We start from the raw sequence: 24,834 nt of genomic DNA on the forward strand, positions 1-24,834 counted from the left end.
TACACCTGGTCAGTATTTGTATGGGACTCACAGGACAGAAGAGTGAAAATGAAGCAACCCACAAGTGTCCTACATCTCTGAGAACTGTTGCAAAAGGGCTGGAAGACATGTTTTCAGCTTGTTTCCCAGGTACAATGCTGCTTCTTTAAGAGATGTTGCTAGGCAGTAGTATAGCGTGGTGCATTGTGGGAAGCTTCATCTACTGTATAATTATGGGCAGCTGAAACTGTGCCCTAGTGTCCCTGTCGCAACTTAGCTTCTCTTCAGTTACTTCCTGCTTTAACGTTACATTCAAATTCAAAATAAATTCCCACCTCTACTGCTTTGCTTCAGGTGTGTTTCTATTAAAGATTTAGTGTAAACAACCACTGATATCTGCAAAGAACATAATACATGGCGCACATACTGTATTTAATATTTAATATAAAATCAAGTGCAAATCGAATAATTCTTACTCTCAGGTCCTATGAAATTGAAGAGAGGAAAACATTTTGAAAAGTGTGTGAACTAACCTGTTAACATGTGAACTGGGGAAATGCTTGGTTTAAGCTTAGCATTTCTCTTGGCTCAAGCCTGTAAGAATGCTGCAGGCACTCAATTCAAATGTAGTGAGCCTTGAAACGGTACTAAAAATTGGTTATTGACCAAGTTGTTGTTTTGAGACTTGAGGCCGAAACAATCAGAAAGAACATTACTTCCGCAAAATCTCTACTGTCAGCGGGAGGTCAACAACCCTGCAGCAACACCAGACTCTGTGGGCAAAAGGCCAGTGCCACGAAAGGGATGCATGAAAGCGAAGGGTCGCTTTTCAAACAGCCCATTTTAGGATGATTATTTGGAAAAAAAAAAAAAAAAAACATAGCACTACGAAGAAGATAGTTACTATGATTTTCTCATTTGTCAATGCATTTTTTTTTAAGTTTTTGTCACATTTTATCACCTGAATAACATTTAGAATAATATATAAATTCATAATTTTTATAAAGTATTTTATCCTTTAGGACTGCTGTTTACTAAAATCATGCCAAAATAACAGCGACCTGGCTCAAATGGTCTGCATGGCTTTCAGCTCCACATATACTCTGCTCATTCTTCAAGGATTGTTGTCAGTCTGTAAGCATTCATATGCTTTAGTTGGTAAAAACGATGGTCTTTCAGTGCTTCTTATGTTGTGGCTTCTTCTCTTACATTTCGCTTTCTTTAGAATACGGTGTAGTAGTTCAACATTGCCAATTTTCATCGGGCCTTCCAGCTTACTATTTTCAATTTTATGTGACGTTAAAGACCTTTAGGTTCAGTGTTGATGGGTTCCTCCTAAATCACTCTTAAGCAGTTTGCATGTAACAGCCCCTGAAGCTGTCAGCAGGTGTAGTAATCCGCAAATAACTGTAACTACCAATTATTGTAATGTCCAACATTTGGCTTAACTCTGTGATCATCACTGTCTTTTATCCTTATGTCCATATAATGACACCCATAGTATATTAATCAGGACATAGTGGATAAATAGTGGCAAATGAAGTGCACTCAGACAGCAGAAACAGTAATTTAATTTGTAAATAAACTCCATCACTCACTGTCATATACCGTATATTTCAATCTCTGTGCCTTCAGACATACACAGTGAAAGAAACGTGTAGGAAAGAGGAAAATAAATAACCTTTGAAGTGAAATCAATATATTTCAAGAACTATAGCAAAGATGATATGACAAAACAAAAAGTAAAAGAGAATTCTGTCTTGGTCATGGGAAGCCAAGTTAAATGTTTACTGTCATCGACCCGTACATGCCAATAGACTGTGATTTTGGGTATCATTGACTATGTACCAGTTATGACCCAGATATAAGTACATTTAAACTAGCACAGGATGATTTGTGTGAGACATGACCCTCACTGATAAAACTGCCTCTCCCTAGTTTGCCATTGATGATGCAACAATAATGTTCAAGAATAGCAGCCTATTGAAAAAGTATAGAAGAGATAATACAGTAGTCTTACAACAACTGATAAATGTTGGTGAATCTTGCTAAATTAATCCCAGAAATATTTGGGTTTAGACTTCTAGGTTGAGGAACACAGAGCATAAATGGGTGTAGCCTGCAAATGCCTGATAAAGGGATTAGGAAATTGTACTAAGCAGAAATTAAATGTGAAAAAGTGGATTTTGAGGGACTTATATTTACAGTACACTACACTTTGACTGGGGACATGAAAGATGAATTAAGAGGAAGAAAACTGAATGTTTCAAGTTAGTTGTCTCAGTTTCACATTGTCATGTGTTCACACTACACACGTTTCTTTAAGCAACTCCCTGGCTTAAGGTGTCTGTTCCATTCCAACGTGACATAAAAGTTCCGTTTAAGTGTCCTTCCAGATAGATCTGTTATGGCAAATTATGTGATTTACAACAAACACGGTGACAAACAACTAAATTCAGAGCTTCAAGCCTGGCAGCATTGTGATAGGATATCAAGGGAAAGCAGGTGGTATACTGCTCCTGAATATGGGCACTGGTCATTGCCAGAGGTAGTCGTGAGTCAGTGCTTCGCTCTACGCAAAGGAAAAAGACATTTATTATACCAAGGGCGTAAGAAGGGTCATGGCACTGCAGTGTGTCCAAGATGACAACATAGTCTTAACTCTTAAAAACACCTTATTCACATCAAATACGCTCTTGTGCTCCTGTCTGACTGTATGCTTAGGAACAGCAAAGCCTCCCAACCACGGCAGATCACTAAATTCTCCATTTGTGTCAACATGCTGGATACAGAATCCTTGGATGTGATCTGTTTATGTTGAGGACATATGCATTCTGTGTATTTGATTAGCGTAACTTGATGGGGCTGAACCCTCTGCTTTGCGGCAGCCTCTAATGAGGGCATGTGATGTCTGTTTCCTCCTGCATGACTAAACAATCAACCAATTAGGGTTCTGTCGGGGGAACCGATGTTGCTAGAGAGATACCAATTATTCCTTCTTGATGTCCATATAACCAATACAAGACTTATATTTCATCATTGTTGAAATCCCATGTTGTTTTAGTATTCAGCACAATAAGTATGCTTTAATATTTATAAATGTTAGAGGAAAAAGAATATGACAGCAGTTTAAAGTGACACCAGCATTGTGCTCCGGTTGGATTGCCTATTTCAGATACACTTTGTTGTTATCCGTGTTGTAAGTCACTTTGGAGAAAAGCATCTGCTAAATGAACATACAAAAATGTTATTGTTGCGTTATACTGTCATGAGTGCGACTCATCTGCAGATGAGGATTCGCCGTCAAAAATGCGGATTTGTGAGATCTCCTGCTTCCGCCCAGTGCTGCTTCTTCTGCTACAGGAAAGTTCTGACAGTGAAGGATGGAGACCGTGCGTCCTTCCCAGTGCAGCGTTTTTCATCTTCTAGAGTTCAATAGCTTCAGGGTTAACGCGCATATTAATCTTTGATGTCTGATGGACTCTGAGTGAGTGACAGGGACAGGGGTGTAAACAACAGAAGCAAATGGTCCTGTAAGAACAGAAGGAGCTGCAGCCATCCCAGTTCAGAGTTTCATATCTGCTGTCACAGATCATTAGGTTACAGATCCACATTATCCATTGCATCACTAAAGATTAGGAATATGGCTGCAGAATATGAGTTTTGCAGGAGGGGATTCTTCTGGGCACAATTTAAATATCAAGATGAGCTAGAAAAGAGCTCTGAGCTAAGAGGACACGGGTACTAACACCGCCATCATTAGTGTCACACATGCTTGTTAAATTATATGAACTACTTCATGGTGAAATTTAAACAATTACATAGAATGAAAGGGCCAGTAAGAAATGTAACGCAGTTACACCGATTCACAGTGTTAAACAACTTACAATTTCTCCATCATTTCTTAAACAGACCCTCAAAGGCATTTGTGCTTGTTCAAAATAATCACTTAGGACACGGAACTCCAAAAATACTACAGGTTATCCATATGTACAAGAACCACAGTCCTGCACACCCAAAACTTGTGCTGTATGTCAGCTGCTGCCATGACGACCATCTTTGTGCGTTTCACAGATTTTTTTTTTTTTTTTTTTTTTTCTTTTTTTGGTTAAGGGGGAGGAACGGCTGAGGATGTTGTGTTCTCAGCTCAAGGGAAGGACTGAAAGCACAAGTTGTTTTGTCTTTCCTGGTAGATCAGTGCGTGCGTGCACACACACACACACACACACATAATCATCATATTCTAACACACATATCTGATATCAAACTGTAACGGGGACTTACTTATGAAGCACCTATAACGCAGCACTGTCGTTTTACGAAGGATCAAGTTGCTGTTACAGTAATTGCACGGGAAGTGCGCACACGTGGAGGGCTGGCGCACATTCCGTAGTTTTTCCCACGGACGCTGCCTTCCTTCGCTTCGCGTTTTAAGCTTAGGATACCCGACACTTTTTTCCTCTTTTGCATCTTTTTTTTTTTTTTTTTTTTTTTTTTGCGAATTCCACAACATACCACACACGGACGTATACGCACAACTGGACGTCTTTTAACATCTTTAAGGGCACCTTTTCTTTTTTTTCTTGCAATCCAGCGCACCCGAGGCTGTGTTCGGCGAGCGCGGGCGGGGCGCCACTTGCGCTTCTCCTCCTCCTGGATCTGAGCGCTGGGGGCTCCGGACTCCGCGGGAAGTGGCGCGGGGAGCGGAGATGGGTTCGCGCGGCCGTGCGGGCTCTGCGTGGCGGGGCCGCCTGGCCGTGGTAGCGCTAAGACTGCTGTGTGTTCTGCCCGCAGGAGCGCCCGCGCGCAGCGCCGAGTCCTCCTTCCCCAAGCCCATGGACAACGTGACCGTGCGCCAGGGCGACACCGCGCTCCTCAAGTAGGTGCCCCGGCCGGCGCGTCGCTTCTCGCTGCACGCACGCCGTCACCGGGGAACACACTGACTGTCGCCTCACCATCAATGATCATCATCATCACCCACCATCGCATCGCATCGCATCGCATCGCGCACTTGGGGAGTTTCACTTTGCGCTCCCCAACAAACTAACTAGTGAACGCAGAGCCGCCGCCGTGTCGCTCTCTTGCTTATCTGCGTCAGGATCTTCACTCAGTGCGTCCCTCATCATCATGTCGTATGTTTTAAATAAAACAGTGCTGATGAGCAAATCATTGCAAAGTTCGTTATCAAACATTGTAAGCCGCCGTGGAAAGGTGTTCCCTATAATAATAATAATAATAATAATAATAATAATAATAATGCAAAAGTGTTGAACACACTGTCAACGACATTGTTGTCTGCTACACAGTGAATTTGTGCGTTATTTCGTGTACCGGTCCTGTGGGTTTTGCTGTTAAAAAATGTTACCGTTCCTAATATAGTTTATCATAAATCTTTACATTCGTTCATGTGGAAGACGCGTTTTTTTCAAGGTGGCGTGTGCAGCCCGGGGTAAAAAAATATTCCAGCCTTTACGGACCATTTTTAAGCGGCTTCTCTGAGTCTGAGCTGTTGTTTTTAATTCGAACCGACTTGCAGTGTCGGATTTTCAACTTTACAGTGATATTCACGCATTTGCGCAGCAGGGTATTTTAACTATACAGTTTGAGGTAAATCAATGCCTTGATCAGCAGTGGGATTCGACCCAACGGCCTTCTGGCTGCGAGAGGACTACCCCGAACGCGCCACTCTGTCGCGGAGCTTAGAGCACGACACACGGTGTGTTTGTCCCCGGGATGCCATCAGTGGATCGGCGATCAGAGAGAGGAGGAGGAGTGCGGAGCGCTGCTGCTGCTGCTGCTGCTTGTTTGGTTCCCGCGGTGTGCTCGGCGCGAGGCTGGTGCGCGGTGCGCGAGCGCTCACACACACAGCAGCGCAACTGGCACCACTGGTGTGTTTATGGAGCGAACTTGCGCAGACACCACTAGCCGTTCTTTTCTCAGCGGTGAAAAATGTAGGCACACGTATAAAGAAAACCTTTTTTCGTAATTATCTGTTGCTGTGTGTACGCGCCGCCCTCACCGACTGTCCAGTCATCCACCGCTTCTGTTGCGAACGTTTAGCGCTGAAAAGACGCGTTTCACCTGAATCGGTGACTACATGATTCCTGCTGCCCGTTGTGCGCGCGCAGCTACCCTGCGATGGACTGGCGTCCCGTCCAGGGCGCAGCCTGCCTCGACACTGTCTGTTTCCGGGATGGGCTCCGGACCACCGCGATCCTGCAATACGACGAGCGTCTGTCGACAGTGAGTGTGAGTGGCTGAGTAGCGTAGATCATAGATAGAGGGAATTTATACGGCTTTTCATTGACCATCGTTGATCCATTCCTGTCTGTAATTGTTGTCTTCGTGCTCACACACAGCTGCCAGTTGTAATAGAATTAGAAAAGGGTGCTCATTTTTTTTTTTATTCCAAACTGATGTATTTTAACGTGTTAGTGTCACGCTTCGTGGTACAACTGGTAGCATCGTGGTAGAGCTCCTGCCTTTAGATCCGAAAGTCACAGGTTTGGTTCCCTTCCCCTCTGTAGTACCGTTGAGCAAGGTACTTTCCTTAAGTTGTTCTAGTAAAATTATCCAGCTTTATTATAAATGAGTAATTCTAACACTATAAGTTGCTTTTTAGAGAAAAGCATCGGCTAAATGAATAAATTTGAAGTATTCCTCCATTGAATTTGCTGTTTTACAACGGGGTTGGAAAATCACCCTGGTGGTGCTCCTGAGAACGCCGATGACACACTGCACACGTCCTCCTGCCGGAGGTGCATCACATACAGGCCTGCCTGCGCAAACTTCCTCCGCAGACATCGCTGACACCTTGTACAGTTTCGCAATCTGCTATGGACGTGAGCATGTCAGCATGTATTTCTTTTAACATTTAATGAGCAAAAGATGCAGCGAAAATTCCAAAATGCCCATGCAGAACTTTTTAATGGCTTCTTGCACTATGACATTGACTGAATCAGTATAAGGAAAAGTGGTGATTTTAAGAAAGAGTAGATACATGACATGAATAATAATACAAGTATCGATGTGGGGAACTTGGGTATACAGTGTTGAAAAACTGAGTTTAAATCACGTACAGTATGCGATAATGATTATATTGGGAGGAACCTGTACAATATGTTATGATTGTGCAGAGCTACACTTTATGATGATTAGTCAGGAAAAACAAAGGGTTCTTCAGTTATTTGTATCAAATTTTTGCATGTTCTTTTGGAATTCATGCTCATGATAATTCAGGTTGTTTATGATATTATAAATGCCCAGGAAGCTGTTGATTGCATATTTTGTAAGGAATAACTTCTTCTTATGTCATAACCATTGATTGGTTAAGGTAGTACTGAAACTGGAAGCATTAAGGGCAGGTGTGGAAAAACAGTGAGCGCAAATAAATGGCAGATGTAGACACACTGAAGTGGACATGATTTTATCTTGGTTTATTTTAAGTACAGCTGTGTACTTTTTTGCCCTTCTCAAACCCAGAATTGGGAACATCACCAAGGTGACCATAATAAAGAGGCAACACACTGCTGTATGACTCAGACAGCTGTGATTTTTATAAAAATGTAGATGATTTTGGATTTAAAGCTTTAGGGTGTAACATGCTGTAAATTGTGCTGAAATGTGTTTAAACCCATGCCTCTGTCAATAGGTTCGAACTGTTCCTGACAGTTTACCCATTGAATTGTGCTTAAATGACTGTCCTATTACAATTTCTTATGAGGAAAACCAAAGTACATTCCTCCACCTCAAAGTGACTCAAATTTCATGCAGATGTTAAAACAACATGAAAGCAGCCTATATAACACAAAGAACAATAAGTTCCATTGTAATGACTAATAATTTGTGTAATAATTGTATATTGCTTAATGCTAAGTAATAAAATTGTGAATAAGGAGGTAACAAATCATCTTCATCATCATCAACAACAATGAAATGCAACTAAGACATGTTATATAAAATATACTGGCCGTCCAAACACCTTTGATCATGGTGTTCACTCTGCTGGGTGATAATGAGTGGGGTTCTAGTGTGCAACATTTATTTATGATGCAACTTTAGAACATCATCACCACAACGTAATGAAACATGAAGTAAAATGCTAAAAATGTGGGGAAATGGCCAACAATTAAACGAGCCGCACACTTTCTGAAGAAGAAGGTGAAGTAAGAAAATTGAATGAGGCACCATGGGGTCATTTGCAGTGTGATGGTGGCAGAGAGTGGGACTCATATTCTATTCCCACACTTAACATAAAACTTGTGCACTGTGAAGGGGAATATGTGTTCCGCTGCCCAGAGGAGTTATGGGCAATTTTGTCTCCGGTGGTGGGTGAGCTAAGTGAAGAAATAGCGGTACAGTAAACTAGTGCAGTCCACCACAACTAACTTACAGCCAGTGTATTTTGCTGTGTGTGCCACTGGTTCACTCCGGTTGAATTTCCTTAGCGAGCGTGACGAAATACAATATAAATATAAGTAAAATTTCTTTGTAAACCTGTGGCACTGATGTGAAGTTATCCCATAACACCTGCGAGCTGTCTTCCATTTAGCTTCTTTGCTCACGTTGCAGCTGATTTAATGACAAACAAACACTCAGAATTCACCAAAATTGCCGCCCTGAGCTCAGGCGCCCCGAACCTTTCAGATTTTTAGTGGTTCCGATGTTGAGCGGTAAAAATACGTCCTTGGATGTGAAACCGAATCACAGATTCAAGCACCGTTTGCTTTGCAATGTCACCATACAAATTTGCATGAAAAAACTTTGATAACTTTCCTTTTAATAATTGCACCAACCGTGGCAATAGTGATTTTTGTAAAATAAGAGTTGTCCAGACTGTTTATTTTTTCTTATTCAAATTTACATGTATTTTCGTATTTATTTATACGGGAGGGGTGGTGGTGTAGTGGCTTTGCCCTGTTCCCGCTGTGTGGCGGGTCTGGAGTTTGAGCCCTGCTGGGGGTTCCTTTTGGCAGACTGGCATCCTGTCCTGGGGGTGTCCCCCATCCCCTGGCCCTGCGTTCTGTGTTGCTGGGTAGGCTCCAGCTTCCCGCAACACTGCTTGGGGCAAGCGGCTGTTGACAATCCGAAAGTATTTATACATGTAAACACATTTTTTTATTCTTACTTAACCTTATCATAGTTGTCACACGCAACAATTAGTGACACAAGTCACAGTACCCAGTTTTCAACACAAGAGGTATAACGTGATTAATTTCAGTAAGTGGAGTAGTTGAGGGGTACAGTGGTGCAAGTGGGTAGCATTGGTGTGTCACAGCTCTTGAGATGTGGATTTGGACCAGGCTTTGAATCTGGATCATTCTATTCAGAGTTTATATGTTCTTGCTCTGACTGCTCCAGTTTCTTCAGTCCAAAGTCATGTGCTGCATGTGAGCTGGTGACTCTGAATTGCCTTTAGTGTGTGTGTGTGTGTGTGTGTGTGTGTGTGTGATTGCCCTGCCATGAGTTGGTGTCCTGTCTCAGCTTAATGCCCTATGCTTCAGGGATGGGCTCTGGACCACCATGACCTTGAATAAATGGGCATGCTTTTATAAATTATGGATAGGGGGTCATTTAAGTAACTACCTTTGTTTCTTTTCATGTTTATAGTTAAGGATATTTGTGCATATTATGAACTCTTCAAAACATGATGGGTCAGCTATACATTTTTGCTGTCAGTACGTTAAACTGTGTTTCTAGCTGCACTGAACTACGAATCCACTTTTCGAATCCAGCCATACTCACTGTATTATCGTGGTCCGGCAAAGTGTAAGCGAATGAAAGCCGTATCATTATGGTGATGAGAGGAATAATTAGTGCCACAGTAAACGTGCCACAGATAGGGCAAATGTCTCCTCAGAGCTAATTGAAGCAGTTTCCACTTGGATGAGAGCACAGCGAGAAGCAGGTCAGCGCACTGCAGAACGTTCTCCAAAGTTGTCGTCAGACAGGTGTTTGACCCATATGTTACGTCTGATGTCTCCGTAATCTGGTGAGCACAGCAAAGCGATCATCTGACCAGTGCTTTACGCTTCTACTACTTCTGATTTCTTCGTTACTGTACGAGAACACAAATTGCTGGAGTAAATTGCTAAAATGATGCCTTGTTTAAAACTCTGCAATGAAGTTTCTGTATAATATGACTTTCAGCTCATTTTCAGCTCCCTAAATTACCGTCGAAAATATTCTGCCATCTAGCTTTGCTGGAGAATCAAATTTGAATTTTATTTTTGAGAGTCTTTCTTACATTTTTTTTTTTTTTGTCAAGCTAATATTGGTATCAAGCTAATGAGGTAGAGCAGAGAAACAACACCACTTCTTAGCACTTTAAGAAGCAGAGAATTAAACTTTCTGCTGCTTCTGGAATTATGCACACACACTTTTATAGCAATTTTTCTCAGGCTTCAAGGTTCTGTACATATGGTGGATGTGGTCTGAACATTTAAAACAGAATTTTAATTGCTTTTTGAAGGTGTTCAGAAATTGGTAGATTCTCATCATTATTTATTTCCATCTGCCATTCTTTCCCATTTTATGCATGCTTATGTTTCTTGAGTTGTTCACATCCTTTAAGGACAAGCCTGACTGAAACACATATGTCAGTCCTGAACAAAGGAGAGACGAGCTTTGAACCAGTATCTGTAGTACCTATTAATTACAGTCCTTTATACTGCTTTCACATTATGAATTTTGAGCCCAGTTTGAGAAAAAGCAGAAAGTGTAATAAAAATTAAATTCAGTTTTTTTTTTTTTTCAGTAGAAGCATTTTTTTTTTTTTTTTTTTTAAAGTTTAAGCTTTTTATAAAAAGATATTTAATATAATATTTATTTTCTCATCATTCACTGTGAGTTCATGGTTCCACAGTGACATTATTTATTAAGTGAGGAGTCTGATCTGAATAGCTGAGCTCAAGGCAGTTATTAGGCTATGTGTGTTCCAATTACCTCAAAACTACCAAGATGATTGCCTCAATTAAAGCTTAACAGACATGTCATTTGGCCTTTCTGGGATTGCAGTCCAAAAAGGTTGGATGGGTTACTGTCAAAAACACAGATTTTCATATTCACTGTCAAGGATGTTGAATTGTGATGAAGCAAGAGATTGAGCGTAAATGTACTTTTAGAAGTATATTTTATATTTCTTTCATTTTTGGCCAGTGTGTTTCTACATTTGTTGTCTGAACCAGGCATTTAGGAAAGAAATGTGAATTTTGATAAATTAATTTTTTTTGGTTTAAAATCACATTTAGTTTTGCTGGCAATGGGGTTTGTCTGGGAGTAAGTGCTATGTCACAGTAGTTTTTTTTTTTTTTTTTCCCGGGAGTATTGGACTGGGCATCCCTGAGATTAGAGTCATATTATGGGTGTTAGAATTATGACTTGGTGCTTTCATTCATTTATATTAGCTGGTAGATAGATCATTGTAGGTGTTATTGTATCAGAGTAGTGTAGTGGTTAAAGTGACTGCCTTTAGACCTGAATGTTGTAGGTTTGAGCCTCACCTCCAGCTGTAGTACCCTTGAGCAAGGTACTTACCCTGCATTGCTCTGGTAAAATTACCCAGCTGTATAAATGGTTAAACACACACACACACACACTTTCAGAACTGCCCATCCCATATGGGGTCACGGGGAACCGGAGCCTAACCCAGCAACTTAGGGCGTAAGGCTGGAGGGGGAGGGGACACACCCAGGACAGGACACCAGCCCGTCGCAAGGCACCCCAAGCAGGACTCGAACCCCAGACCCACCGAAGAGCAGGACTGTAGTCCAACCCACTGTGCCACCGCACCCTCCTGTAATGGTTAAATAATTGTAACCTTAACATTGTAAGTTGCTTTGGAGAAAAGTGTCAGCTAAATGGAAAAACCTTTTACATGAGTACAATAATTGTCAGTTATAGCTCAGTTTCAAGTCACATAGCTTTTCCTTACACAGTACCAATCAAAAGTTTGAGTACGGTTTCTGGAAACTATTATTTTCTTGACAATTCATTCAGTTCACAAGTTTCCATCAGAAATGAGCTGGCATGTCTTTCCAGCTCTTTGCTGCAGTTCCCAGAGATGTAGGACACTTGTGGATTGCTTTCACTCTTCTTTTCAGCTCATCCCATTCAAGTTTTGCCCAGGTCGCCCAGGTGTACTCAGACTTCTGACTGTTACTATATGTGAATAATATACATAGTGAGTGGAACAAGTTTAACTGCAGCATTTCTGTGTAGATGCCAGCACCCTGGTACCTTCTGTCAGTGGCCTGCTGGGCTCACTCCGAAACTGTTGCTCTGAACATTATACTGAATAGGAAAATCTGGGCTAGTTGAGACACAGTGCATGTCATTTGTGTTCGAGTTTTGACTAAGGAGTTGAGAATTATTTGACCAAGTGGTTGTAGACTGCTCGATATCGGTGTATTCTTTAGGAAAACTATTTTAAATCTTTCAAGATAGGCTTTTGAAGGGCAAATGAAGTGATGGCCATATGGAAAACTTGGTCACTTCCCTACAGCAATTGTTATCAGTTGAGCCAATTGGTGTCTAGACTGCCAGACAAGTAGTGAGTGGAGTACATTAATTTTTATGAGATTAAAGCACAAATGAAATTTTCAGCATGTAGTTATCACCAGTTCTCTATAGCTGCAGTGCCCGCATGTCGGTTCCTCGAGCAGTTTGATCCTGAGGAAATCCAGCAATGAGCCGTCTAAGAAGTTTTCTGTTGTCGGTTGTCAAGGTTTAAATTCCGAATGTCATTGTTAGGTCTGCCGACTGCACTAGTATCTTATTTGATCAATTTCAGCTTCTTGTAGCATACACCAATGACACGTTCAAAGTGTTAATGCAATCTAGGCCAAAATAGCATGTTCCCTGTAGACAGTAGGCACCATCTTCTCTCATTTGGTAATATTTATCTTTGTGCATGTCTCTGTGCGCAATGGAAATGCTGTCCACGTAGCTGTGAGTGTTACGGCGCTGGTATAATACAAGGTTAATGAAGGACAGAGAACAGCAGGTCGTATCCTTCCCATTGGTGAAGTCAGGAGCTGCATAACTGCAGAGCTTAGAGAGGACCGTTGAATAAAGACAGAGTGCAGATAATTCAGACTCCAAATCAAAATGTACGGAAGCAGTTTTCTTTAACACTTTTCTTTGCTATTAAATGCAATTTTCTTTTAATATCGTGCATGTCTTGCTTTAAAATATCCTTACAAATTGCCAGATTTCAATGTTGTGATTTTGGGAAGAGAACCATTTGACAGCTTCGGTCCAGACAGAGTTGAGATCAAATGTTTTTCACTTTGCCCCTCTTTATTAGTTAAAATCCAGGTGGTACAGTAAATGGTGCCTGTAATCTGTAAACAGGCTATATGAGGGTCTCTGAGGAAAATTAATCCAGCTGTTTTCATGGCTTGATTCAGGTCAGGAATCCCACTGACAGCTTTTAAATTATGCAGGAGGTGCATGAATAAATTATTACTGAATTGGTTTGTTTTGGAGCATGATGTCAACACTTGCTGACAATGAATCACTCTCGGCAGCAAAGGATGGTCTCATGGTAGCGCAGCCTTAAATCACATTAAATGTACCGGAGCAGGGGGTGAGGGGGCACCGAGGATGGGCTAAATGACACAGCGCAGGGAGGGCACCTCGCATACTCTAACCCCGACGCAAGAACTTCACAAGTCTATTCTACTGCAAATATCATGGCACTTTTATGTACAATAGGTGCCTATATATCCCTGCAAATACTTGGGCAAATTCCATAAAATTGATGTAAAATCGCTGGAAAGGAAATGGCAACAAAAAGCAAGCATTGCTTTGATGCACATTCACATCAAAAGCCTGCTAGCTCAGCGTGCTATAGAAAGATGGCGACATTTTGCTGTTGTTACAATATGAGTGGTTTTATATAACCAGGAGGCGTGAGAGGCACACAAAGAAAAGTGAGGCACAGAATTTGTTACACGGCAGGTCTTTGGATATTTGGATCTTTGATATTTTTGGGGGTCCTATTGTTGCCAGGCTGTAACATGAAGGGCCCAGAGCGTTTTAACGTGCGGGACGTTGAACGGAGTGCGCGTGGGGAAGGATAAACCAGCAGAGGCGGCTGACCTCGTCTAGGTCAGTGCTGTCCTCAGGTTCCTCTTAGCTGTCCTTCATTTTTGGCATTGGTTCCATTCTATGCGATCGTCACTGCCATGATAAGGAATGACCCAGAAATGAGCAGCATGTTTTCAGAAGGAGAGAGAGAGAGAGAGAGAGAGAGAGAAAAAGAGCAGGGAGGCAATATTATTGCAAGGAGATGGAATGAAAATCAAATACAAATAAGCAAACTTGGGCATCCAAGTGATGCAGGAATGTATGTGCAGCTATTGTACAGTAAAAGTAGGAGTGACTGCACTGGATAGAGCCCACGCTGCAGTAAAGTATACAGCATGCTGCCTTTCAGTGTGTTTTGCATTTCCAACATCTGTGGGGGGCTAGATGCTTTGAACATCTGGCATGTTGTGTATCTGATGTGATAGACATGCAAGGTTGGACTTAAATAAAAGGGCTGAGTTTTTTTAATGGCAGTGCTTGAGTTAGTGTCAGGGATAGATTTCATATCGTGCTGGGAATATATTAAATTGGCATAGGACTAATAATATAGTGCAATCCAGTGGTACAATGATAATGCTAGGGAAGCAGGTATATATGTGATGATTAATATGGCTGTGATCAAAGAGAAGCTTGCCTTTGACTGAAATCTCTGCCTAAAGACATTACGAACGCTGGAAATACATGATGCTGCAGCTTTCAACAAAAATTCTTAGAAGTAGCACGCGCATCACCTCGCTGAACTGTAACTAACAAAATGTTCGGTCTCTACTTTTCCGATAGCGCTCCCCTGCACCAGTCAGCTGTCTATCACTGGAGCTGAACTTACTGTATATTATGCAAAATATAAAAGCCCAGTGTGAAGCCGTGGAAGAAGTCAGTTTTTCTAAGTTCTGGAATGGTTTTCATCAAGTGGTGTGGAAAATGAGGCATATTTAATATTGTAAAGTGTGCTGAAGACCAAATTGACTGAGGAGTAGCTCATTCCGTTGCCATCATGCTGAAATCTCGGCTCCAGCTGACCCCTGTTCCGCACTGAATATTCGTGTCCGTTGCAGTTCTGCAAATGATTCGGCTGTGGCATCTTGGAATCAAGTTGTGTTCTATACCAAAATGTTTTCTGGTGTATTTTTATGCAAAACGGGGTGCCTTTCACTGCTTCCACTGGATGCTTTTATTTTTTATTGATTTTTTTTTTTTTCTTTTTTCCATTTCTTCTTGACAGTATCCAAGAAAAATATGCAACTTGTATTGACAAGCAGCCCATTCCTTTCTATTTTAAAAGTGGAAACTGGAATACAAATTTACCTTCTATTCCACTGGCAAAAACGGTAATACAGTATTGGCTTTTGTCGGAAATGATCTTTTTTAATGTCGAGCCTTTGCTAAAGACATACTTTGTTCCGTTATGGGATAATTAAACTCTCTGTGTTTCTGAATTTACAGTAGATGCAGTGCTTTTAAATTGTGTGGGCGTTTCACAAATAAGGGACAGCAATGTCATATACCTCACTGAGTGCCTGAAAACCACCTGTGCAATGCAGAAACCACTCGTTAAGATATTCAATATATTCACTGCCTGTAGGGCAAACACCCGTTGCCATCAGTTACAATGCTCGCCTATCCACCATTGATGAACTTAGCTCTCTTTGCTTCCTTTGTCAGACCTGGTCAGTGGCAGGCAACTGCTGTTACCCTCTAATGGATTTTAAAAACCTGCCCCAGTTAAAAGGTCGTCGTCTTCAACTTAATGAAACTTTCCTTCTTTGGCAAAGCATGCTGGGATGGAAAACAGACCTCTTCTTTATTCTGTGGTTTCCCTGGTCTTTACAGTCAGTGTAACTTACTTAAGATGGATGTGCAAATTCTTGAGTCATTGATCTGAGGGAGGAAAGCTTACATGGTCAGAAAAGAAAAGAACATCTTTTATCTCGAGGGTCAAATATCACTTTATGGTTAGAGAGAGTTCAGTGAGGGCACAGAAAACTCATTGGCTGTGTTTGAATACATTTAGAATGTGGAAAAAAAAATGGGAATGTTTGTGCGGTCAAAAGTTTGCACCGGTGGGTCAAGTTTCAATAACTGACCCAGTTTAGACCGCTGTCTCAAGACCCACTGGACAATAAACAGTTGTGACCTTGTCTGACTTGTGGTAAACGTGTCCATTACAGTCATCTGTTTTTCACAAGGCAACAAAAAACATTAATCCACGATGGTGCGATGGAATTCTGGGACACAGTGTCTGATTGGAAGTCAGAGGCACATTAAAAGTCAAGACATCTTGAACCTGTGTTTTGGGCACTTCCACAGACACCCAGACGCATGAACTTACGAAACAAATTAAACAAGTTACTTAGTTTTACAAGCATAGTTATTCTTCTCCCTCAGCTGTCAGTTGTGTCCATTGTGATTAGAGCTTTGCATTCATAATACTGGTGTTTCCATTCAAGCAGTTTTACTTCTTTGTGGTGTTTTACGCCGACAGGATGGTCTTCGCTCTCCGGGCTGCAGTGATTCATCTTGTCTTGGAGCATTGGCATACATCAATGAGCCATACTTGATACACCTTCTCGGCCCCGGTCAGGACATGGTCTCGCAGAAGGTGCCTTCTGTAAAAATCCCCCGCTCATTTATGCAGATGCATCACGGACAAGAAGGTGTCCAGGGTAGCGTGGCTGAATCGTACCAGCATCCTGTTCGCCGGCCGGGAGAAGTGGTCCCTGGACCCGCGTGTGGTCCTTCTGAACGACACAGCCATCACGGAGTACAGTATTCAGATCCGCAACGTGGATGTGCACGATGAAGGGCCCTACGTCTGCTCTGTCCTCACCAACAAGAAACCCAAGTCTTCAAAGGTACACCTCGTAGTACAAGGTATGATGCTTGGCCTCCTTTACCAATCTTGCTTTGTGGAGATGTTTGTGACCTTGCCATCTCCTGGCATTGTAAAAAATGAAAGTTGCCGCCAAGGGCACAAGGATTATGTATAGATGCCACCTTAATATTGCATATTTTGCGTCCAGAATGTTTGCTTTGTGATTGATTATGCTAAGAGTATACACACACACACACACACATCACCTGAAACCGCTTGTCCCATACGGGGTTGCAGGGAGCCAGAGCCTAACCCAGCAACACAGGGCGTAAGGCTGGAGGGGGAGGGGACACACCCAGGACGGGACGCCAGTCCATCACAAGGCGCCCCAAGCGGGATTCGAACCCCAGATCCACCCCAAAGCAGGATCAGGTCCAACCCACTGCACCACCGCACCCCCCTAAGAATATACAGTACAGTGAAATAATAAAATACTTCAAAAAGATGAGCTGATTTAAATTTAAAAGTGATGCTCTGTGCTGGGCTGCTTTTTAATGGCGTTTTTACTGTAGAATGCTCGGTGGAAGTCTGTTGACAGCGTTCGGCAAGCTCAGATAATTCAGCTAAACGACTGCAGTTGTGATCTTTCTTTTCTAATTTCACTACAAAAGCTGTTTAAATCCATAATTAACAGTGTCAAATTAAGCATGAACATCACTTAATTCTTGTGGAAAAGTGTCGTTTCATGTGGCAGAGCTGGTTAGTGAAACGACAGCATTTTTAGCCCGTTCCTAAATGAGTTCTTGCGCTGTTTAAACAGACGTGGTAATAGCCTTTGTTTAAACAGAGTCCTGGAAAACACACTGCAGCACGCACTGTTGTGTAAAATCACATAATTGAATTGACCTATGAGATCGATAGTCTATTTTCCTGCCAGTTTCCTCTGTATTCACAGCTGCTCATTACTCAGTGTAACACGGGGAATTCCCATCCATAATTAATTTTCGGAAAATGATCCCTTCTGAGCGTTAATCTGCGATGAAGGTCAAAGGAAGCGGTGGTCTGAATCTAAACTTGTCCACCAGACTCCCCCGGAGCTGTACCTTTCTGGGTGCGTGGAGATTCGGTGCTGTGGCGATGTAGCGGGTCAGGGCGTAACTAAGACGACGCGGCTGGAATTGAAGGCAGCGCTCATTGAGTGAGAGCAGCTAATCCACAGGTGAGCTGAGCCAGGCCACAGCACTTCCTGGGTTCGGGTCACTGAGGTACTCTGAAGGCCTCTCCAAACCGATGGGGCACTTTATCCACGCTTCCTCAGGCACATTTCCCACTTGATCTATTCGTCGAGCACAGCGGGGCAGTGATTTCAGGCCTGATCACTTGTCTTTGTTATGTAGTGCTGCGTCACTCAGTGTTCTGTTCCAAACCACTGTTTTGTGCTTCCGCTCTGCGCTGAAACCTGTGGAAATTCATTCACTGGTCTTCCGCACACAAACTACATGCAAAGGTATCTACAGCAGCTCAACTGTATTCTTTTATTACTACTACTACTACTAATAAAAAAAATAATAATAATAGATTCACTTATGAAGGGGGCGCAGTGGCACAGCGGGTTTGACTGGGTCCTGCTCTCCGATGGGTCTTGGGTTCGAGTCCCGCTTGGGGTGCCTTGCGATGGACTGGCGTCCCATCCTGGGTGTGTCCCCTCCCACTCCGGCCTTGCGCCCTGTGTTGCCGGGTTAGGCTCCGGCTCCTCGCAACCCCATATGGGGCAAGCGGTTTCAGACAACGTGTGTGCGAGTTACTTATTTCAGTTGTCAGTATAATTATTTTCCCATTTGTACAGTTGGGTTATTTTTTATGTTTACCAGAAAGAACTTCTGTCTTCTTTTATTATCCATCTCTTGTCTGCTTCTTAGCACGTGCATGACGTGAAAGGCTTATTAGAGATGAGCCTTCAAAATGTCTATTTTTTTTCATTAATGATTTAAAATTTAGCTGAGGAGAATGTGTTGATGAGTCATGCAGTCTCTGGAGTGTCGCACTCTAGAGAGTAAGTCGTGCAGGTCTGTAGGTAGTATTACATGTGTTCTGTGAGCTCTCTTTTTTGCTTTTCTTCTTTTCATGCCTTTATTTTTGTTCCCTGCAGTTCCTGCAAGGATTGTAAACATATCCACTGACATCACAGTGAATGAAGGCAGCAATGTCACCCTCACGTGTGTAGCAATTGGCAGACCAGAGCCCAGCATCACTTGGAGACACCTTTTAAAGAGGGGTAAGAGAAAAGCCTGACTCTAAAGTTTGCTTTTTAATATGGACTTGGAGTGTCAGGTTCATTTCCTGAGGGTATTTCTTGGAAATATGGTCCCAGAGCACTGGAAAATTAGATCAATAGGAAATCATTATGTGGATGCAGAGTCCATAACTCAGTGACTGCCCTCAGTGGGAGGGAGCATTTTTAATGTTCTGTATTTCAGAGTAAAATTGGAATTGAGTTCACCCAGAGAACAGTCAGTATTGTCAGAACACTCAGAACTGTATTGACATGTGGATGGTGAGCTTGGATGGATGCTCAGATTTATCCTCTAAGAGTGTACCACAGGCTGTCCAGCTCTCCTGATATTAAAAAAAAGGACTAATATCAGGTGCAAAACACAAACACCATTGCAATTTTATAAAATATTCTATATTAGTATTATTTTAACACAAATAATGTATGAAATTAGTGAAAAAATATAAGGAAGCCCTATAATGCAACGAAGCCCTCGCATATATTATTTATACCTCCTTCTGATTTATATAATTCAGTATAAGAGGATTTGCAATTTGTAATGAAGTCAACATTAGTCAAGGTCATCGGAATGGAACCCTGCTGTAAGTCAAGGAGCGTAATTGAAATTTAGTTCATTGTTATCAATGCGATTTAGTCTAAACTCTTATCAGTACCGGCTATTTGCACTATTGAACTAGCAGTTTGCTGCATTTCTGGACTCTGTGCCATAAAATACACGCAGGTTTCTTTCACAGGTGCAGCAGGTCACAAGTGAACTGATCAGCCAGTCCTGCTCACCTGTAGGGATACCCAGGAGTGCCACTGCATGGGGATTGAGAGGAAGAGGGATGATGTCAGCGAGAGAGCAGTTCACCCAATGCGATCACCATGCGAGGCTGTTTCTTGCTTTCCTTTCTGTTGGTGTGCATTTGGACGGTGCATTTTTTTCAACTGGTTTATTCTGGGTGCTTCAGAGAATTGTGTATCCACAGCTTGGTCTTTATAAATTGCGTCTTCTTGTGGTGGCACCACAGTAGAATGGAAAACCTGGGTGAAATAATAAAATGCAAAAGGGTTGTGGTGCTGAGATTTATCCTGAACAATTACTACTGAGAAAGAATGTAATAACCTCTTGTTTAAAACAACCTGCTGATTATATGTCCTTTCCAGGTAAAAATAAGAAACATAGCTGAAAATATATTTAAAAGCTCTTATTAGGAAGGGCGGTAGTTTTGAGTCAGACGTGCATCACGTAATGGTTGCTGCAAGGCAGTGAGTCTGTCCTTGTGACCTTCAAGCCTGGCAGCCTAATCTAATTTAGGAGGCTTGGGTTCATCTCAAAGCAGGCTGACCTCTCTCGTAGCAATCGAGTTCTTAATGTTCCCCCCATTGATTTAGATTCTCTTTGAAGGACAAGGTGCATTTCAATAATTGTGTTCAGTCTGCAGCGCATGTTTTTGTTTTTAGTCTTTGCGCATCATCATTATGCTGTACATAGGCAATCCATTCAGTGTTACATGACAAACAACTTTCATATGCTGAAATAGAGCATTTTGCCTGATTTTGTAGGAGGGATGACCCACAAGAAAGTGCACGATCTACCTGTTAGAGCGTATTGTTTGCGTTTCCACAGGGAGCTGCATTCTGAAATACCCCCATTTACCAAACTGATGTTAATGCACCAGAATGAATGTGTATCTTAGGAGTTTAGTGTTTGTACATACACATGATCCTGAAGGGATCCAGTTGTTTTGAGCCAAAAGTCAGTTGGCAAATTATTTTCCGCCCGCTGTTCTTTTGAGCCCTGTTAACGGTTGTCCTGTGGTTATGAGCCATTACTCATGCGGTTGACCTTTTAAAAATCAACAAATTGTGCAAGTATAAATATCAATTTTCCTGTCAGATTTATATGACAAATCTGAGCTGAAGCAGACTGATTTGTTGTTACATATTTGTATAATGGGATGAATTAAGGTGTTATTACACCCCGGGACTGGTTTCGGTGGCTTTCAAGGGTTAATCAGGCTCCTCTGTTTCTTTTTCCACTTAAAAATAGCCATATGTGTCTCTTCTTCTCTCAAGAACAATACCGTGCCCATGTTTGCACCGTCGAGCGCACGCGGCCCACTGCAAGTCCACAGGGAAGACATTCTACCTCAGGTGCATTACAGGTCAATGTGACTTTGTTGGAACAGTGTATTAATTATTCTAGGCATATGACAGAGACCGCGGGTCAATGAGCCCGAGATGTGAGCTTAGACACTAGTGTGCTATATGCAGCAATGATAAATGAGGGCCGCACGGAGGAAGGCAGGATGTCGACTCGCCTTTCGCTACCACTCTTTAGGCTTCCTGGAGGTGCTCCACTGGTTATGTTTTAAAATCTGCACGAGTTAACTTTTCAAACAGCTCCTGGCCTTAGTGAGGCAGTGAGCGATGGAACGGTGCATCCGCGCAGATTCCCTCCACAGCTTGTTGCTGGGCGTAAATCAGTAATTTACCACGCGCATCCGTCCTCGCAGAATTTCTTTCTCGTTTTCATCTGATGCCTTTGAAGTCTGTTCGCATCAAATACTTTTTCACATTATGCTGTAGTGCTTCGCTGTAGATGAGGATCTTTACTTTCTAGTTGTAAGCCATATATCTGTCTTCTTTATTTTGAAGTGCTGTGAGAAGCTCCTATAAAGGTGCTATATAAAAGAAAGATTTATAATAATAATAATAATAATAATAATAATAATAATTATTATTATTATTATTATTGCTCATGTAAGAAGGTGCTCCTATTAAAACATGCAGACTCACAGAGGGGGCAGTGACCCAGTGACCCGCACACTGATATTTCACACTGGAGCTGTGCAGGGTTTCTTAGCCTCGACACACCTTCTCCCTCCAGTCCTTTCAGTGCTATTGTTCACGTGGTCACAGGTTGTGGTCCAAGTAAGACAACGAGAAAATACAACTTCTTGAAGACGTTTCTGCCCATTGTTCAAGTAAATTGTGTTTTTTCTACTCAGACTTTTACTTAGTTACAAATAAAAAATGTTTTGTGATTTACTGCATTTTTAAAACTCTTCAAACACGTTTTGAAAAATGTTTTCGTGTTTTTTGTAAAAAAAAAAAAAAAATCTAGTGTTCTTGCCATATTTTTGGCTTTTTAAATTAAGTAGTTTAGTGTTTTTTTTACCTTTTTCATTTGGTACTTTAGAACAGATTTTCTGCTTGACTAAAATGTCCAAAATACTTCCACTTTTGCACAGCAAGAAAGTATGAATTTTCTAAGACCACTGTTTTTCTAAAAACACTGACTAAGAAGTAGCTAAAAAGCAACTCTGAGAAACTGGATTTCCTACTATATGACTAGAAGCTTTTTAAGTCATGTTTCTGGCATTACTGGATTTAGTTTGAAGTCCTTCCAGCAAATGAAGAAAAATGGAAAGATTCATGGATTTACATTTATTTATGTAGAAGAAACTTTTCTCCAAAGCAACTTCCCATCTACTGATGTTCCATGTGTAATGTTAGTATGTTGCCATGGTGACTTGCACTGCTAGATACACTACTTACGATGGGCCACTCATCCATACACCAGCAGAACACACTCTCACTGTCACTCAGACATTATGGGGGAACCTGAACAGCACGTCTTTGGACTGTGGGAGGAAACCGGAGCACCCGGAGGAAATCCACGCAGACACAGGGAGAACATGCAAACTCCACACAGACTGAGCGGGGACTGAACCCATGTCCTCTTGCACCACCCAGGTGCTGTGAGACAGCAGCACTACTCGCTGTGCCACCCACATTCATGAGTAGTTGCATGTGGGTACCAGTGAAGCAATTTCTCCATATTAGAAAGCACACACACAGTCTCAACACTGGGGTCTCGGCGAACCGGAACCTAACCCGGCAACACAGGACAAAGGCTAGAGGGGGAAGGGACACACCCAGGATGGCCCACCAGTCCATCACAGGGCACCCCAAGCAGGACTCGAACCCCAGACCCACCACAGAGCAGGCCCCGGCCAAACCTCCTGCACCACCGCGCCCCCCTTTATCAGAAAACAGATACAGTTTAGTGCAACCAAATAAAAGCTCATTTTAACAAGCACAATGAGAAAGTAATTACATAAGCACGAACAGCCAGTAACACGCACTCTGTCGCTTTTGTCTCAGAAACAAGAGACCACTGCCAGCTTGAGATGATATAGTCTGCTCGCAATTTGGGACTGAATGGTCACTAGCAGTGATGATCTGGCTGAATTCCAGCCCCCAGCTATCAGCTCTGAGGGTGCCACAACGATGCTGCTCTTCATCAATTGTTTCTGCTAAATCAATTGTTTGGTCTGTCACCAATCACTTTAATTTTATGTCTGCAGAGACAACTGAATAGCAGGAAGGCAAGCACACATGACTTAGGATTTTTTGAGTATACTGTAGTTGAAAAGAAACAACCACTGAAAAGATGACATGAGTCGTCTCTTTGTTTTAGTGTTTTCCTGGAGTTTTATTTTGTATACTTTAATACTTTGCTCTTGCGCTGCATTCCATTTAAAATGCAGGTGGGTGAATGCAGATGAAGCTGTGTTTCAGGGGCACCCAGCACGTTGAGGCTACCGATCCAAAATGTATACCATCATAATTAAAAGTATCGGCAGAGCTAAGCTTATCTGGTTAAAATGACCACATCTCTCAAAAAAGGAAACAGTGATGAGACTAGAGAAATGTTCAGGCAGGCTGGTTTTGTGACTGGATGATGTGAATGTATACTGTGAACTTTATGAGCTCTTCTTTCGCAACCAAAAATGTGTTGTTTATTGGAAACAATACAATACATTCTGAGTAAGTCAAGTGTGTTGGTGTTATGAGAGGATGGAAATGCCACTGCTCGCAGTTAGTGCCAAACAGGTTGAGACAGGATGCTGTGAATTCATTAGTTTTGTGTGTGATAAATCCTACCTAATAGGGATGACTTTGTTTTTCACTTAAAAAAAAAAAACAAAATTGTCACTACTCTTTTCATGCAAATTTTCCAGAATGTTGCCAGACACTGTTGTTGATCTGGAACACAAAGGAGTATGATGTCCTGCTCTACAAACTATAGACCAGGTGGATTTTGTAAAAAAAAAAAATCTTGATCATTTTTTTTAAACAATCGCCATTAAAATGTGTGTCTCTCAGATGCAGTTTATTAGCTTATGAAGATACCACACCACTTGATCTGTAAATCTATTTAGAAGAGTTGCACTCAGATGTTAGTAGCTTTCATTTCATTTCGTGAAGTAGCATTAATGCACCATGAGACAAAGTTTAAATTGTGCCAAATTATTGTTTCATAAAATTGCTCTATATAAATGAGTGGCACAACAAATTATGCTGGGAAAAAGCCAACAAATAAAGCATCCAGCTGAAAACACATTTTTAAACACAAACAATCAAAGTAGTAACTGGAGTGTCTTCCCACTTCAGAAATGCAGAAACACCTGTGTATTTGTGGGCTGATGTGTTTCTGGAACGTTGAAACTTCCAAATGACAGTGTTGATAATACAGCAGAACAGCTGACTTTATAAACTAGCCTCATTTGTTTCTGCGACTGACAGGAAGCAAAAGACAACAGTTGCAGACAGAATGCTATAGATCAGTAATCTCTCTGTAACGTATTGCACAAGCAGGAAGCAA

The 24,834-nt window shown here is 41.9% G+C and overlaps 1 protein-coding gene across 2 annotated transcripts in view; it reads left to right on the forward strand.

The window, feature by feature from the left end:
* The window catches only part of LOC108928679 (opioid-binding protein/cell adhesion molecule homolog), a 52,977-nt gene that overhangs the window by 24,386 nt on the left and 3,757 nt on the right, over nt 1–24,834 (forward strand). The window contains exons 2-4 of one of the 2 annotated variants that reach the window (XM_029255267.1): nt 4,774–4,858; nt 16,706–16,941; nt 19,032–19,157. In XM_029255267.1, the coding sequence (XP_029111100.1) occupies nt 4,774–4,858; nt 16,706–16,941; nt 19,032–19,157 (447 nt within the window). Of the gene's footprint in view, nt 1–4,103; nt 4,859–16,705; nt 16,942–19,031; nt 19,158–24,834 lie in introns of those variants that run through there. The other variant, XM_018742726.2, reaches the window with a different exon arrangement.

This window comes from Scleropages formosus, chromosome 10 (genome assembly GCF_900964775.1).
Source record: "Scleropages formosus chromosome 10, fSclFor1.1, whole genome shotgun sequence".
Classification (NCBI taxonomy): domain Eukaryota; kingdom Metazoa; phylum Chordata; class Actinopteri; order Osteoglossiformes; family Osteoglossidae; genus Scleropages; species Scleropages formosus.